The following is a 15,274-nucleotide window of genomic DNA, read 5'->3' on the forward strand; positions in this document are numbered from 1 at the left end:
TGTTGGCCTTTTGTTGGAAGTATAGATGAAAATACCACTTGTGCTCCTAAGCTTTTTTCCCTAGCTGTTTATAATCTCTTGTTATTATTTTCAGATCTATCTATCTATCTGTCTGTCTGTCTGTCTGTCTATCATCTGTCACTTCACACACATATATTTATGTCCCTCCCATCAGCTGCCCTCTGCAGAGCTTAGAAAGATTAGAGTGACCCTTACTTCTTGATTCCCATGGAAGCATGATTAAAAATGGAAACCTGACATGAAATAATGAGGGTTTTATATATAATATACATACATACATACATACATACACCCAAAGGAGTGTTTGCCTAAAGTTGTTTCATGTGTGGAATGCTGACAGAGAGACTGGTAAGCAGCCAATCAAACAATGGTTGAGTGGGAGGGTTCTGGAAGGTTTGGCATCAAAGGAGAAGTGGGTGGCACCTGTCAGAGGGATGCTGCAGCAGGAAGGTGAAGAAACTGAGTTAAGCTACATTCACCACTAACATATCCTCATAGGCCCCGGTGGATGGGGAAGACGAGTTTTGTGCAAAGACCTTTAGTTCTCTTCCCATGACATACAGGAAGGAAATAGCCTCACCCTACTTGTGAGCCTTAGGAGGCAGCCTGGGTGTCTTCTGTTGTTGTTAGTTGCGACCCATCGTGACCCCATGGGCCACGTTCCTCCAGGCCTTCCTGTCCTCTACCATCTTCTGGAGTCCATTTAAGCTCACGCCTACTGCTTCAGTGACTCCATCCAGCCACCTTGTTCTCTGTCGTCCCCTTCTTCTCTTGCCCTCCATCTTTCCCAGTATCAGACTCTTCTCCAGTGAGTCCTTCCTTTTCATTAGGTGGCCAAAGTATTTGAGTTTCAACTTCAGGATCTGGCCTTCTAAAGAGCAGTTGGGATTGATCTCCTCTAGGACTGACCGGTTTGATCGCTTTGCAGTCCAGGGGACTCGCAGGAGTCTTCTCCAGCACCAGAGTTCAAAGGCCTCCATTCTTTGGCACTCAGCCTTTCTTAGGGTCCAACTTTCACAGCCATACATTGCAACTGGGAAAACCATAGCCTTGGCAATGCGTATGTTTGTTGGCAGGGTGATGTCTCTGCTTTTTAGTATGCTGTCTAGATTTGCCATAGCTTTCCTCCCCAGGGTCAAGCGTCTTTTAATTTCTTGGCTGCAGTCCCCACCTGCGGTCACACTGCCCTGTTTGATCAGAGATTCGGGGCAGCCAAACCCTTGGAGGATGTTGGGTTGGAGAAGGCTTCTCATATCATCTGCACCAATTTGCATTTCAGCAAAATAATAATAATAATAAGGAGCTCCAGATTTATACTGACATGTCTTATTTTCACCTTGGTCAAGTGAACTAACTCTGTATTCTTTTCTTTTGTTCCTAGCAATATTAATCTTTAGTTCATGCAGCTGATATCATTGGATTTGATCTCCCTTCCCTTTTTCTTATTTCCATCTCAAAGCTTTCTTCAGGGCTTAACCCAGTGGTTCTCAACCTTTCTAATGCCGTGACCCCATAATACAGTTCCCCATGTTGTGGTGACCCCCAAGTGGGCGTGGCCACCAATAAGAGGGAGTAGGACAGCTAGGGAAAAGGGAAAACAATGGCGGACAGCGTGGTTTGGCGACCCCCGTGAAATGGTCATTCGACCCCAAATGGGGTCCCGACCCACAGGTGGAGAACCACTGGCTTAACCCCTTCTTTTCTAGGTCCTATAAAAGAAAATCCATACCCAGATCTATCTCTTGGCGCAATTTAATATGGGCATGAAGTTGGGGGGACAAGGGGAAGAAATGCTACCTAGGAAACAATCAGAGAAGAGACACAGGAGCCCCAGGTTGCTTTACGGGCAGAAGAAGAAACTGAGGAAGGGCCCTCCCTAATTTCTCAGGCAGGAAAAAGTGGTGGCAGAAACTTTGTACTAATTTAGCCTTCAAATAAACTAGAATTAGATCATCTAGCCTTGTTTCCTATCTAGTTAAGCCAGGAGAATTGACACCCGGCTTGTCATTTACTGTACACTTTGTTTTCGCTGTCTCATATTTTAAAAAAAATTTTTTTTTTTCAGTATTTCTGCAAATTCTTTGTGTTCTGATGTAGAAACATCAGCAATTTGATTCATTTCTTTACCTTGTAAATCTTCTAGAACAGGGGTTCTCAACCTTGGCAACTTTAAGACTTGTGGACTTCAACTCCCCGAATTCCTCAGCCAGCAAAGCTGGCTGAGGAATTCTGGGAGTTGAAGTCCACAAGTCTTAAAGTTGCCAAGGTTGAGAACCCCTGTTCTAGAATGTTCTCTTTCAGTGATTTCTTTTTAACATATCCTCTGAACACAATCGATTTATAGAAGCAGGCATCATTGCTGTTGCTGAAGCTGCTGTTCTTGGCTCCCGTTCTTCAAAAATCTCCTGAAGTATTTTAAACATCATAGCATTTCCCATCATTTCACAGGATTCATTCCTGATCAAAGACAAGATGCTGACTTTTTACTTTTTCTCCCATTTCTCTTTATGCCTGGAATATTTAGTCTCCTCTAGTGTTCAATTTCTGAAATCATAAATTCTCTCTCTCTATTTTGCTTTGACTTGGGCTATTCTAAACAAATTAATTCCCATAAAGGTGCTGTTTATTTATAAAATTGCTTCCAAAATGTTAAGGCAAAGAACCTAATATTCCATATTGTGTAGTCCCTTAATTCATTTATAACTTTATTAAATTCTTATTTAGCTTTTTTATCATTCATTTCTAATTCTTCAAGTTGTTGAGCTCATAATTGATTTTTCTTTTATTCAAGAACAAAGATTAACTCACCAGGTAGCTTTTTAAACTTGTTGTTTTGAAGATCTCTAATGCCTTTATGATAGTTAAATATGCAATTTCTGAAAGTTATTCGAAAGTGCGGCTAGCAAACTTAAGTCTTCTAAAAGAGTCCACTGCAGTTGAGAGTATGATTTCCTTTGGCTCCTAGCACCCAATTCTATGGGAAACTACTGACCTATGATCTCTTCAAGAAGAGTTGCCATTTGAAGCACAAGTGAATAAGAGAATAGCAGAGTTGGGACCTTGGAGCTCTTCTAGTCCAATGCAGTGAAGACCTTATAAATTCATCAAAGAAAGACATGAGAATGTGATCTTTGTCAGGTGCATTTCAATGCTTTCAAATATTTTGTCTTTATGCAGAGGAAATAAAATGGTACAATGGAGGACGGTGAGGAGTCAGACGAAGATGTTGAAACCAAAGGTGTGTTGTTGCCCAACTTGTTGTTGCATAAAGGAAGAATAAAGAGGGTGGGGAGAGAGGAAAGAAAAAACAACATCCTGGGTTTTCAGTTCTCAGTGAAGGTCAAGGGCTAATGTGTCTCAAAGTATTACTTTGCTTTATTGTCTCCTCTCTAAACATGTGCAGAGATCCCTGCCAGCCTGGGAAATGAACAAGTGAGGGGTCCTGGGTGCTCTCTGAGCTTGGTTGTTTTCTTGTAGATGTTTCATTACCCAACTATACAACATAATCAGTGCCAGTAGGGACTGGGGTTTGCTCTCAATTCATATACTAGTGGCTTGCTAGTCCCACCAACACTGACAAGGATATCCTCTAGAACGGTGGTTCCCAATCTGTGGTCAGCAGACCCCTGGAGGTCCGTGATGTCATCATGGGGGTCTAAAAAGACTTGAAGAAATGTTATGATTTCAATTTTGAGTCCTGGGGTCTGTTGCCATGGTCTGTGGCCACAAAAGGTATTTAAAGGGGGTCCGTAGTGAGAAAAGGCTGAAAACCACTACTCTAAAGTATAAATTGGGAACAAACTCACTCCCTACTAGCACTGATGATGTTACCTAGTTGGGTCCTGAAATGTCTACAAGAAAACAAGCAAACCCAGAGAATTTCAAGGTTTTAACAGTCATCCTCCTCCTCCTCCTCCTCCTTCACCACCACCACCACCACCACCACCACCACTCCTTTCTCGCAGTGATGATATTACCTAGTTTAGTCATGAAATGTCTGTAAGGAAACCACCAAGCTCAGAGAACACCAAGGACCCCACAGTCCTCGTCCTCCTCCTTGTCCTCCTCTCCCTCCTCCTCCAACCCCACTTCCTTCTAGCAATGAAGATGATACCTAGTTGGATAATGAAACATCTGCAAGGAAACGATGGAGCTGAGAGAGCACCAAGGACCGCACAGTTCAACCCTGAGCTACAAATATTCTCATCAGCACTGATGATGTTACCTAGTTGGGTAAGGAAACATCTGCAAGAAAACAGCCAAATTCAGGGAGCGCCAAGGATCCCACAATCCTCCTCCTCTCTACAAACCCCACTCCCTTCTAGAACTGATGGCATTACCTAGTTGGATAATGAAACATCTGTCAGAAAACCATCAGAGAGAATGGTTCAACCCTGAGCTACAAATATTTTGCTTTATTTATTTATTTAATTTTATTTATATGCCGCCCAATCCCAAGGGACTCAGGGCGGCGTACAAAATTAAATTTATTGGAAGCCAAGGAGTTGCTGTGCTGGTTCGAATCCCTAAACCCTTCCTTTGCTCCAAAGAAGACCCCTCCCATCATCCTTTGACAGAGCGAAACAGAGGCATCCAAGGGGGATTGTAACAGTGGCCAGGAGATGGAGCTGCTTCCTTTTTTTAAAAAAATGGGTGTTGCTGTCTGCTGCTCATTGTGACACAGAGCAATCGTGCAAATTCCAGGAGTGTAAAGAAAAGGACTACAGGGAGTTCTCGACTTACAACTGGTCATGTAGCGACCATTTGAAGTGACAACAAATCACCCAAAAGCAGTGATGGCGAACCTTTTAGAGACAAAGTGCCCAAACTGCAACCCAAAGCCCACTCAGATATCGTCGGGTGCCAGGTGGGCATGGCCCATTGGGTGGGTGTGGCCCACTGGGTGGGCATGGCCCATTGGCTGGGTGTGGCCCATTGGGTGGGCGTGGCCCATTGGCCGGGCATGGCTGCAGTGGTAACGGCAGACTGGGTGGGACTGAAAAGTTCAATCAATCAATTGCAACTTTGAGATATCTTTTTTTTCCCCGCGAGAAGTTGAAATTGATTGATAAAACCCAGCTGAAGGTCTAGGACTGGGGTGACGGCGCGCGTGCCCACAGAGAGGGCTCTGCGTGCCACCTGTGGCACGTGTGCCATAGGTTCGCCACCACGGCCCAAAAGCTACTTATGACACTTGCTTCTAAATTGCTGGTGCCTCATAGTCGAGGTGGCTGCATTTCAGGTGCTCAGCAACCACCCCTCATTTTCAGTGACCGCATGACCCCATTTGTGAGGCTTTTGCTTCTGTTCTAAAATCACAACTTTATGGCTTTGTGAACCATCACTGGGCTGAGGTGAGGTGGGGGCAGACCGAGGTGCTGGTGAGGTTGTTGTTTTGCTTGTTTGCCTGAAAATGCTCTTTCCTTCTTACACTTCTAGGGAAATCAACCTTTGATACCAAAACAGCTGTTATTCTCTGGGCTTCCACACTCATGTTCATTTCGTCTCTCATCTTGTGTACTCTGTGTAAGTTCAACGCTGTGGCAGGAAAAACAAAACTTCAGAGCAGCTTTTCCTAACCAACTGCTCTTTCGGCCTCTTGGAATATTGTTCTCCATCATCCCCAGCCTGGGGCAGGCAACCTCAGAGTACTTTTGGCCAATCTTTTCTTCCGTGTGGAAAAGGATCAGTCTAGGTTAAGTCCTTTGAGTCAGAATAACAGAATAGCAGAGTTGGAAGAGACCTCAGAGGTCTTCTAGTCCAACCTCCTGCTCAAAGAAGGAGATCCTACCAGGGGTAGGCAACCTTGGCTCTTTTATGACTGGTGGACTTCAACTCCCAGAATTCCTGAGCCAGCCACGCTGAGGGGAAAGGGAGAGGTTCCCAAGATGAGCCATGCTGGCTGAGGAATTCTGGGAGTTGAAGTCCACCAGTCATAAAAGAGCCAAGGTTGCCTACCCCTGCCCTAGACCATTCCAGACGTTGCCTTGCCTGAGTTGAGCAGGAATTATGACTTGTTACTGATTTAAGCATTCATTCCATGTGTTCTGCGGACCTGAATGGCCCTCCACAGTTGCTCCAATCACTTTGGTGTTTAGCAATGCTGCACAAGCTATGCTAACCTCGTGGAACAATTTCTAAAGGACTTGTTCATGTCTTTCTTCTTTTGCTTATATAAGTAAAGTGGACAGGCAGGACAAGAAGCAACGGATGGAAACTAATCAAGGAGAGAAGCAACCTAGAACTAAGGAGAAACTTCCTGACAGTGAGAACATTTAATCAGTGGAGCAACCTGCCTCCAGAAGTGGTGAATGCTCCAACACTGGAAGTTTTTAAGAAGAGACCGGACAGCCATTTGTCCGAAATGGTATAGGGTTTCCTGCCTGAGCAGGGAGTTGGACTAGATGACTTCCAAGGTCCCTTCCAACTTTACTATTATTATTGTGGATCATCGCACAGTCAGCCAGATGTTCAGACTGGATTTGGCATTTTGTCTACCTATCGAGTCCTTACCCAGGACCTGGGATAGGCAGATGTGGATGTTTGATGGTATTACAGGTATCATCGCAGGATGGAAGCAGTTCCTAGTAAGGCCGCCTTTTGCAATTGACATTATTATTATTATTATTATTATTATTATTATTATTATTATTATTATTATTATTATTATTATTTCTACAAATTTCCCACCCTTTAGCCTCAAAAAACAGAGATTCTAACAGTTGGAAGAGGCGTCAGAAAGCTTCTCAACCAATATCCCTGTGAGCTTCTCAACGAAATTCAATGATGAGAAAAGCAAGGTTCTACATTTAGGCAAGAAAAATCAAATATATGCAGTAGATATAGAATAGGTGGTATCTGGATCCACAGCAGTAACTGTGAGAGGGATCTGCGGAGTCCTTGTGGATGATCCCTTAACTGTGAGCCAGCTGTGTTACTGCAGCAGCCAAAAACGGCAACGCAGTCCTAGGCAGCATTAACAGAGGGATAGAGTCAAGATCATGCCAAGTGTTAATATCACTTTACAACGCCTTGGTAAGGCCACACTTGGAATACTGAGTCCCATTTGGGTCACCCCCACGATATAAAATAAATGCTGAGACTCTGGAAAGAGTGCAGAGAAGAACAACAAAGATGATTAGGGGACTGGAGGCTAAAACATATAAGGAACGGTTGCAGGAATTGGGTATGTCTAGTTTAATGAAGAGAAGGACGAGGGGGGACACGACAGCAGCCTTCCAGTATCTCAGGGGCTGCCCCAAAGAAGAGGGAGTCAAGCTATTCTCCAAAGCGCCTGCGGGCAGGACAAGAAGCAACGGATGGAAACTAGTCAAGGAGAGACCTAACCTAGAACTAAGGAGGAATGTCCTGATATTTAGAACAGTTAATCAACGGAACGGCTTGCCTTCAGAATTTCTGGGTCCTCCATCACTGGAGGTTTTCAAGATGAGACTGGACAGGCATTTGTCCAGAATACATTCGGGTCTCCTGCTGGATCAGAGGATTGGACTGGAAGATTTCCCCCCCCCCCAGTCCCTTGCAACTCTGTTACTCAATTGTAGGTGCCCAGAAAAGTTAACAACTGCAGTCAAACATCTAACCCTGCTGTGAAACTTACTAAGAACCACATGCTGCATGCAGGAAGCAGAAAAACCTTGCTTATTCTTCAAGAGGTCCAATTTTATTCACATATCGACTCCTAGTCCCAGCTGAGAAATAAAAGTCTTCATTCTGACCTTGGATTTCTGCTTCTGGATGAAGTGGTCAGGCACTAGGTTTTTGCACATGTCCTCAATGCGTCACCTCACTTAATTGTATTCTGCAGGTTCCAGACAGGTTTGAGAATATGAGGCACAACTAAGGCTTGCAGGCTTGGGGGGGGGGGTTAGTTGGGATGAAGTGTATAAAAAAGCAGAGTTGCTCAACTGTCTCCTCTCTCTTTCTCTCTCTTCCCCCCCCCCTTTTCTGCATTAGATTATGTTCACTTAAATAGAATCACTCAAACAATTCAAGCTATGGAGACAATTCGATCATTTCTGACTGCTCAAAATCAAACCAAGGAAGAAATGAACGGTAAGTGATGAATCGCAGGCAGAATGTCACCCTCTTTGGAAAGAGCACAGTCTGATTTCCCCCCCCCCCCAGTAGTATCCAAGCAGTATCAGAGGACTATCTTCTTCTTGTGCCCTATCCGTTATCGGACGTAACAGAGGGATAGAATCAAGATCACGTGAAGTATTAATACCACTCTTCAATGCCTTGGTAAGGCCACACTTGGAATACTGCATCCAGTTTTGGTCACCACGATGCAAAAAAGATGTTGAGACTCTAGAAAGAGTACAGAGAAGAGCAACAAAAATGATTAGGGGACTGGAGGGTAAAACATATAAGGAACGGTTGCTAGAATTGGGTATGTCTAGTTTAACGAAGAGAAGGACAAGGGGGGACATGATAGCAGTATTCCAATATCTCAGGGGCTGCCATAAAGAAGAGGGAATAAGCTATTTTCCAAAGCACCTGAAGGCAGGACAAGAAGCAACGGGTGGAAACTAATCAAGGAGAGAAGCAACCTAGAACTAAGGAGAAACTTCCTGACAGTGAGAACAATTAATCAGTGGAACAGCTTGCCTCCAGAAGCAGTAAATGCCCCAACACTGGAAGTTTTTAAGAAGAGACTGGACAGCCACTTGTCCAAAATGGTGTAGGTTCTCCTGCCCGAGCAGGGGGTTGGACTAGATGACCTCCAAGGTCCCTTCCAACTTTACTAATATGAACAAATATGTTGGCGATCCTGTTTTTATCAGCAGCCGCACGAAAAAGGGCTGCTGAGTTTTGTCTCAACCAGTCCCTGAGATTTTGAAGCCACGATATTCTTCTTCTGCCTGGAGCTCATTTGCCTTCCATCTTTCCCTGGAGGATTAAATGGAGCGTGCCGTATTTTTCTGGGTGTCGCCTCACATGTCCAAAATATTCTAACTTTCATTTTGTAATTGTTTTGATGGTTTCCCTTGGCTTTCCCAGACGGCTGATCCCTTCCTCATTGATCACCTTTGATAGAATAACAGACTAGCAGACTTGGAAGGGATCTTGGAGGTCTTCAACCCCCTGCTCAAGCAGGAGACCCTATCATTCGGGACAAATGGCTGTCCAATCTCTTTCTAAAAACCTCCAGGGATGGAACAACCCACAACTTCTGGAGGCAAAAGCCCTTTCACTGATAAATTGTTCTCACTGTCAGGAAATTTCTCCTCAGTTCTAGGAGATTTTAGTTCTCTTTTTGGTCCCTCCTGTGGCTAACGTTGACGTAGAAGTTAAATGCAAGTGAGGTTGCCCTCTGGATAGAGTTTGCGATCCCCAGGTGCGTTTAAAAATGACAGATGAATAAAAGATGAAAAGTAAAATCTCAGCGGAAAAGAAAAAAAATATTATCTGAACTGAGAGTAAAAGAAAGAAAAAGAGAGAGAGAGAGAGAGAGAGAGAGAGAAAGAAAGAGAGAGAAAGAGAGAGAGAGAGAAAGAAAGAGAGAGAGAAAGAGAGAGAGAGAAAGAGAGAAAGAGAGAGAGAGAAAGAAAGAGAGAGAAAGAAAGAAAGAGAGAAAGAGAGAGAGAAAGAGAGAGAGAGAGAGAGAGAGAGAGAGAGAGAAAGAAAGAAAGAAAGAAAGAAAGAAAGAAAGAAAGAAAGAAAGAAAGAAAGAAAGAAAGACCAGCTTGTACTGTAGTTGGTGTAAAAGATTCTAGAAAAATGGAAGTTTGTTATCAGACTGGAAGAGGTTCTTTCCTTTAAAAATGTTGTAGTCTTTATAGTTTGTAATCCAGGCTATAAATATAGTTTAAACAGTATAAATGTAGTATAAATATAAGTATAAATGGATGAGGGTGGGAAACCCAAAAGTCGATAGCGAAGTCTCCTGACTTGAACTTTTTCCCCAACGGTTTAGATACAACTGTACTGGGTGTAGCTATTGCCTTAGTGAAAGAACTGGAATTCTCTCTCAAGGAAATGGAAGAGATAGAAGAAAGCATTGGTATGTTACTATGAGTGACTTACAGGAATAGGCTACTCCTGTGTGCAGAACAACTGGGGTCAAGGGGGAAGCTGGGAAAAAGACTTTGTTTGATTTACATTCCTTCTCTTGTCTGCCGTTCAGCCTGTGAGTAAATTGCTATTCTCACCTAGCTTCTCTCACTCAGTCCTTCTCTCTCCCCCTCCCCTTCTTCCTCTCCTCTCCCTTCCCCTCTTCCTCTCCCCTCCTCCTTTCCCTCCCCCTCACCTTCTTCCTCTCCCTCTTCCCCCTCTCCTCTTCTTCCACCCCCTCTCCCCTCCTTTTCCTCCCTCTCCCGTTCCCTTTCTCCCTCTCCCCTCACCTTTTTCCTCTCCCTTCCCCTCCTCTCCCTTTTCCTCTTCCCTTTCTCCCTCTCCCCCTCTTTCCTCTCCCCTCCCCTTCTCCCTCTCTCCCTTCCCCCTCTCTCCCCTTCTTCCTCCCCACTCTCTCCCTTCTCCCTTTTCTGTCCGTCTCCCCTCCTCTCCACCCTCCCCTCCCCTCTGGTTATAAGTTGAACACTAGCTCCATTTCTTCTTTCTGTTATTTTAACCTAAATGCTTTCTACTCCATTGCCAAATTTATTCCTTTAGATTTATGTCAATACAATGAAAAAAATAAAGGAAAAAAAGAAGCTGCACTTGATAAATCCCTTTTTTTCATTTATTTTCTCCCCTTCCGGGGTCACCCTTCGCATGGCTGAAAGAAATGATAAAAGAGAAAAAAGAATCAGGCTGGAAAGGTTTTGAAGGCCACCTCTATTATATTTCTGAATCAACCATGATATTTCCTGAAGCCATCCTGGAATGTAAAGACCTGGACTCTGTTTTGGCTCCTATACTTGACCTCAAGACAGAAGTAAGTAGAAGGTAATGATAATTAATAATAATAAAGTTGGAAGGGACCTTGGAGGTCATCAAGTCCAACCCCCTGCTAAGGCAGGTAACCCTATGCCATTTCAGACAAATGGCTGTCCACTCTTTTCTTAAAAATCTCCAGTGTTGGAGCACTCACCGCTTCTGGAGGCAGGTTGTTCCACTGATTAATTGTTCTCACTGTCAGGAAGTTTCTCCTTATTTCCAGATTGCTTCTCTCCTTGATGAGTTTCCATCCGCTGCTTCTTATCCTGCCTTCAGGCGCTTTGGAGAATAGCTTCACTCCCTCTTCTTTGGGGCAGCCCCTGAGATATTGGAAGACTGCTATCACATCCCCCCTCGTCCTTCTCTTCATTAGACTAGACCCGTGGTGGCGAGCCTATGGCACACATGCCACATGTGGCACACAGAACCCTCTCTGTGGGCACGCACGCCGTCGTCACAGTCCTAGGCCTTCAGCTGGGTTTTATAAAACCTTTTCACTTTAGGCCTCCGCCACTGTATGCAAAAAAAAAAAGGTTCAATCAATCAATCAATTTCAACCTCACGGGAGAAAAAAAAGATCTCACAAAGTTGGAATTGATTGATTGAACTTTTAAGCCCACCTAGTCTACCTACCACTGCAGCCACGCCCACCCAACGGGCCACACCCACCCAATGGGACATGCCCACCCGGCACCCAATGATACATAAGTGGGTTTTGGGTTGCAGTTTGGGTACTCGGTCTCTAAAAGGTTCGCCATCACTGGACTAGACATACCTAATTCCAGCAGCCGTTCCTTATATGCTTTAGCCTTTTTTACATCACGGTGACCAAAACTGGATGCAGTATTCCAAGTGTGGCCTTACCAAGACCTTGTAAAGTGGTATTAATATTTTACGTGATCTTGACTCTCTCCCTCTGTTAATGCAGCCTAGCCCTGTGTTGGCCTTTTTGGCAGTTGCAGCACACAGCTGGCTCATTTTAAGGGATCGGCCACTAGGACGCCGAGGTCCCTCTCACAGTTACTACTATTGAGCAAGGTACCCCCTATCCCGGTGATGGCGAACCTTTTAGAGACCGAGGACCCAAATTGCAACCCAAAACCCACTTATGCATCATCGGGTGCCAGGTGGGTGTGGCCCATTGGGTGGGCCTGGCTCATTGGGTGGGCGTGGCTGTGGTGGTAACGGCAGACTGGGTGGGACTAAAAAGTTCAATCAATCAATTCCAACTTTGCAAGATCTTTTTTTTTCCCCGCGAGAAGTTGAAATTGACTGATTGATTGAACCTTTTTTTTTTTTTTTTGTACACGGCGGCAGAGGCCTAAAGCGAAAAGGTTTTATAAAACCCAGCTGTCATGGTTCTGACTAATGAAACACTTCAAAGAACTTCCAGGCATGATTACCCTAAAGCCTTTTATTGTTACAGGCACAGAATCTGAATTCCTCTTGCTGGCATCTCACTTCTCTTGCTAAACCCCTCCCTTATCTTGCAGTCACAAGTCACATCTTCCAATTAGCCCAGAGGGCAGAGATTCACTTCCCTTCCTTTTTTCTGGCTTCTGAATTAACTCTAAAAATACCAAACAGTTCTGCATATTGTCAAAAGCAAGAATATACAATATTTGCAGCGTTGACATCAGCTGAAGGCCCAGGACTGGGGCGATGGCGTGCGTGCCCACAGAGAAGGCTCTGAGTGCCGCCTCTGGCACCCGTGCCATAGGTTCGCCACCACTGCCCTATCCTATACCTGTACATTTGGTTTTTCTTGCCTAAATGTAGAACCTTGCTTTTTTCACTATTGGTTTCCCGGTCTTCCCCAGCATAATTGACATTTTGAGAATATGTCACGCGAGCACGTCATATGATGATGGTGATCAATCAATCCATCAGAACAGAGCGGGAAGGGACCTCTAGTCCAGCCCCCTGATCAAGCAGGAGACCTTTGACTATTTCGGACGAGTAGCTGTCCAATCTCTTCCTAAAAGCCTCCGGGGATGGAGCAACGCTCAACTTCTAAAGGCAACTTCCGTTCCGCGGCTTCATTGTGTGATTTAAGCACCGAAGTAAGCAAATAAAGTAGTTTTGTCTTTTTTTTTTTTTTACAGCACTTTGCAGAATTTATGACTCAATTCTCAAGAGTTGGTGTGTGGATTGGACTTTGGAAGGAGAAAAGCTGGACCTGGGTTCATGACAATTCAACGTTGAAAAAAGGGCAAGTCTGTTCTTGGGAAAAGAACACTTTATGTCTCAGGCACAAAGAGCTGTGCTTGCATTTGTTACCCACCAAATCTGTGCTTTAAAAAAAAAAAAGTTCTGTTTTTCTGAAATGCAGAAATTATACACACACACACACACACATAGAATCAGGCTTGGCAGATGCTATATTTTTTCTATCCTGCTCTGTGGAGTAGAGAGTTGGTCTCTGACAGAAGGCCACCTGAAGAGACGAGAAGCATTTGAAATGTGGATTTACGTATAAGCTGAGCTGACAAGATCAGAAATGAGGAGGTGATAAGCTGCCTGGGAAAGCCAAGGGAAATCATCAAAACAATTAAAAAATGAAAATTAGAATACTTTGGACATGTGATGCGACACCCAGAAAAATACGGCACACTCCATTTAATCCTCCAGGGAAAGATGGAAGGCAAACGAGGTCCAGGCAGAAGAAGAACATCGTGGCTTCAAAATCTAAGGGACTGGTTGGGACAAAACTCAGCAGCACTTTTTTGTGCGGCTGCAGATAAGAAGAAGGAGAAGGAGAAGGAGGAGGAGAAGAAGAAGAAGAAGAAGAAGGAGAAGGAGGAGGAGGAGGAGGAGGAGGAGGAGAAGGAGAAGGAGAAGAAGAAGAAGAAGAAGAAGAAGAAGAAGAAGAAGAAGAAGAAGAAGAAGAAGAAGAAGAAGAAGAAGAAGAAGAAGAAGAAGAAGAAGCTTCAGTCTCATAAAGGTTGGATCAAAGCCGGTTGTTCCCCATCCAGACAGACCTCCAGTCTCCAGACACCCAGAGAAGTATATCTATGGCAGTGTTTCTCAACCTTGACAATTTTAAGGCATGTGGACTTCAACTCCCAGAATTCCACAGCCAGCAATGCTGGCTGTGGAATTCTGGGAGTTGAAGTCCACATGCCTTAAAATTGTCAAGGTTGAGAAACACTGATCTATGGCATCATTTGGATAGCCCGGGGTGGAGATATATACAGGCAGTCCTCATTTAGCCCTGCCCAAGTAAAGGCCCATCCCATCGAGGGTTTATCGTAACTAGCATCCACAATGTCAACATTCTGTTGACGTGAAAGGATTCAATGGCACTTCCCTTGCAGCTTTGACAGAGAGAGGGAAGCGTTGCTCGGTAGCCTGGACTGATCACTTGTGTATTTTTCTTGTTTCTCTTCTTAGTTTCTGGAAACGAGGAGCACCAAAAGGAAGGAACCTGTGTGTCGAAATTGGAAAAGATTGTACCAGTAAAGGGCAATGTTGGAATAACATTGCTTGCGACCAAACCAAACATGCCCTTTGTAGACTGGCTGCAAATCCACGTTGGATATCTTAAGATACGGTTGCCCCAATCTCCACGCCAAAGCAACAACCCGTGAAGCTTTCTTTCTTCACCAAATCAAGAGCTGTGCCATTTCGGTTACTACCTTGCAGAAAAAGAGTGCCACCCTGTTGCTTGGACGCTTTCCCAACCAGTTTCTCCCATGCTAGAAAAGAGATTTCTGTGTGAATTGGGGAAGCAGAAGACCTCACGAGCTCATGTTCTGGTGCCAAGGATGGACCCAGATTATTAACATTGGCTTCCCCTCATTCTCCCCTTCTCCAAAGACCACCCTATCCTTTTGATCCAACTTCTTGGCATTAAAAGAGATCAAAATGCATGCATTTGAAGTTCTAAAATCTTCCCAGATTGCCTGCATCCCTGGCCCAGAAGACCCTTCCAGCATCTGAGGAACCAGCTAGGCAACCTTGGATGAGAAGCTGAGATTTTTGCCTACCTACCTACGTAATAATAATAATAATAATAATAATAATAATAATAATAATAATAATAATAATAAAAAAAAAACTGCTCTGGGACTTCAGAATTCAAACAGACAAGCACCTGCAACATAACACCCCAGACTTAACAATTGTCGATAAGAAAGACAAAAAAGTCTGGATCGTGGACGTGGCAGTGCCTGGAGACAGCAGAATAGAAGAGAAAGAACTGGAGAAGATAACAAAATACAAAGACCTCCAAATAGAAATAGAAAGACTGTGGCAAAAGCAAGCAAGGGTAGTACCAATAGTCACAGGCGCCTTGGGTGCAATCCCAAAACAACTGGAGCACCACTTGAACACCATCATCGGCATTGACAAA

At 44.3% G+C, this 15,274-nt stretch overlaps 1 protein-coding gene across 2 annotated transcripts; it reads left to right on the plus strand.

Annotated features, from left to right (window-relative positions):
- The first annotated feature begins 446 nt into the window (after window positions 1–446).
- On the plus strand, window positions 447–14,861 carry LOC120319393 (CD209 antigen-like protein C). 2 transcript variants are annotated; one of them, XM_039368215.1, is made up of 8 exons: window positions 447–471; window positions 3,199–3,259; window positions 5,461–5,547; window positions 7,996–8,094; window positions 9,959–10,045; window positions 10,767–10,918; window positions 13,026–13,132; window positions 14,314–14,861. In XM_039368215.1, exons 2-8 carry the CDS (start codon window positions 3,217–3,219, stop codon window positions 14,465–14,467), a joined length of 729 nt encoding a protein of 242 aa, XP_039224149.1. In that variant the 5' UTR covers window positions 447–471; window positions 3,199–3,216; the 3' UTR covers window positions 14,468–14,861. The 2 variants fall into 2 exon arrangements, with proteins under 2 accessions (XP_039224149.1, XP_039224150.1); XM_039368216.1 differs by lacking the exon at window positions 447–471 and having other exon boundaries at window positions 3,184–3,259.
- The last annotated feature ends 413 nt before the right edge of the window (window positions 14,862–15,274 follow it).

Source organism: Crotalus tigris, unplaced genomic scaffold (genome assembly GCF_016545835.1).
Source record: "Crotalus tigris isolate CLP2741 ecotype Arizona unplaced genomic scaffold, ASM1654583v1 scf7180000020720.50494, whole genome shotgun sequence".
In the NCBI taxonomy this organism is placed as follows: domain Eukaryota; kingdom Metazoa; phylum Chordata; class Lepidosauria; order Squamata; family Viperidae; genus Crotalus; species Crotalus tigris.

What these genes read in the sequence shown, in the direction of transcription:
- LOC120319393 (XM_039368215.1), top strand. Translation starts at nt 3,217, where the DNA reads ATGGAGGACGGTGAGGAGTCAGACGAAGATGTTGAAACCAAAG. An exon ending in CGAAGATGTTGAAACCAAAG is followed by an intron (nt 3,260 to 5,460) that starts GTGTGTTGTTGC and finishes TTACACTTCTAG; the next exon opens with GGAAATCAACCTTTGATACC. An exon ending in TACTTGACCTCAAGACAGAA is followed by an intron (nt 10,919 to 13,025) that starts GTAAGTAGAAGG and finishes TTTTTTTTACAG; the next exon opens with CACTTTGCAGAATTTATGAC.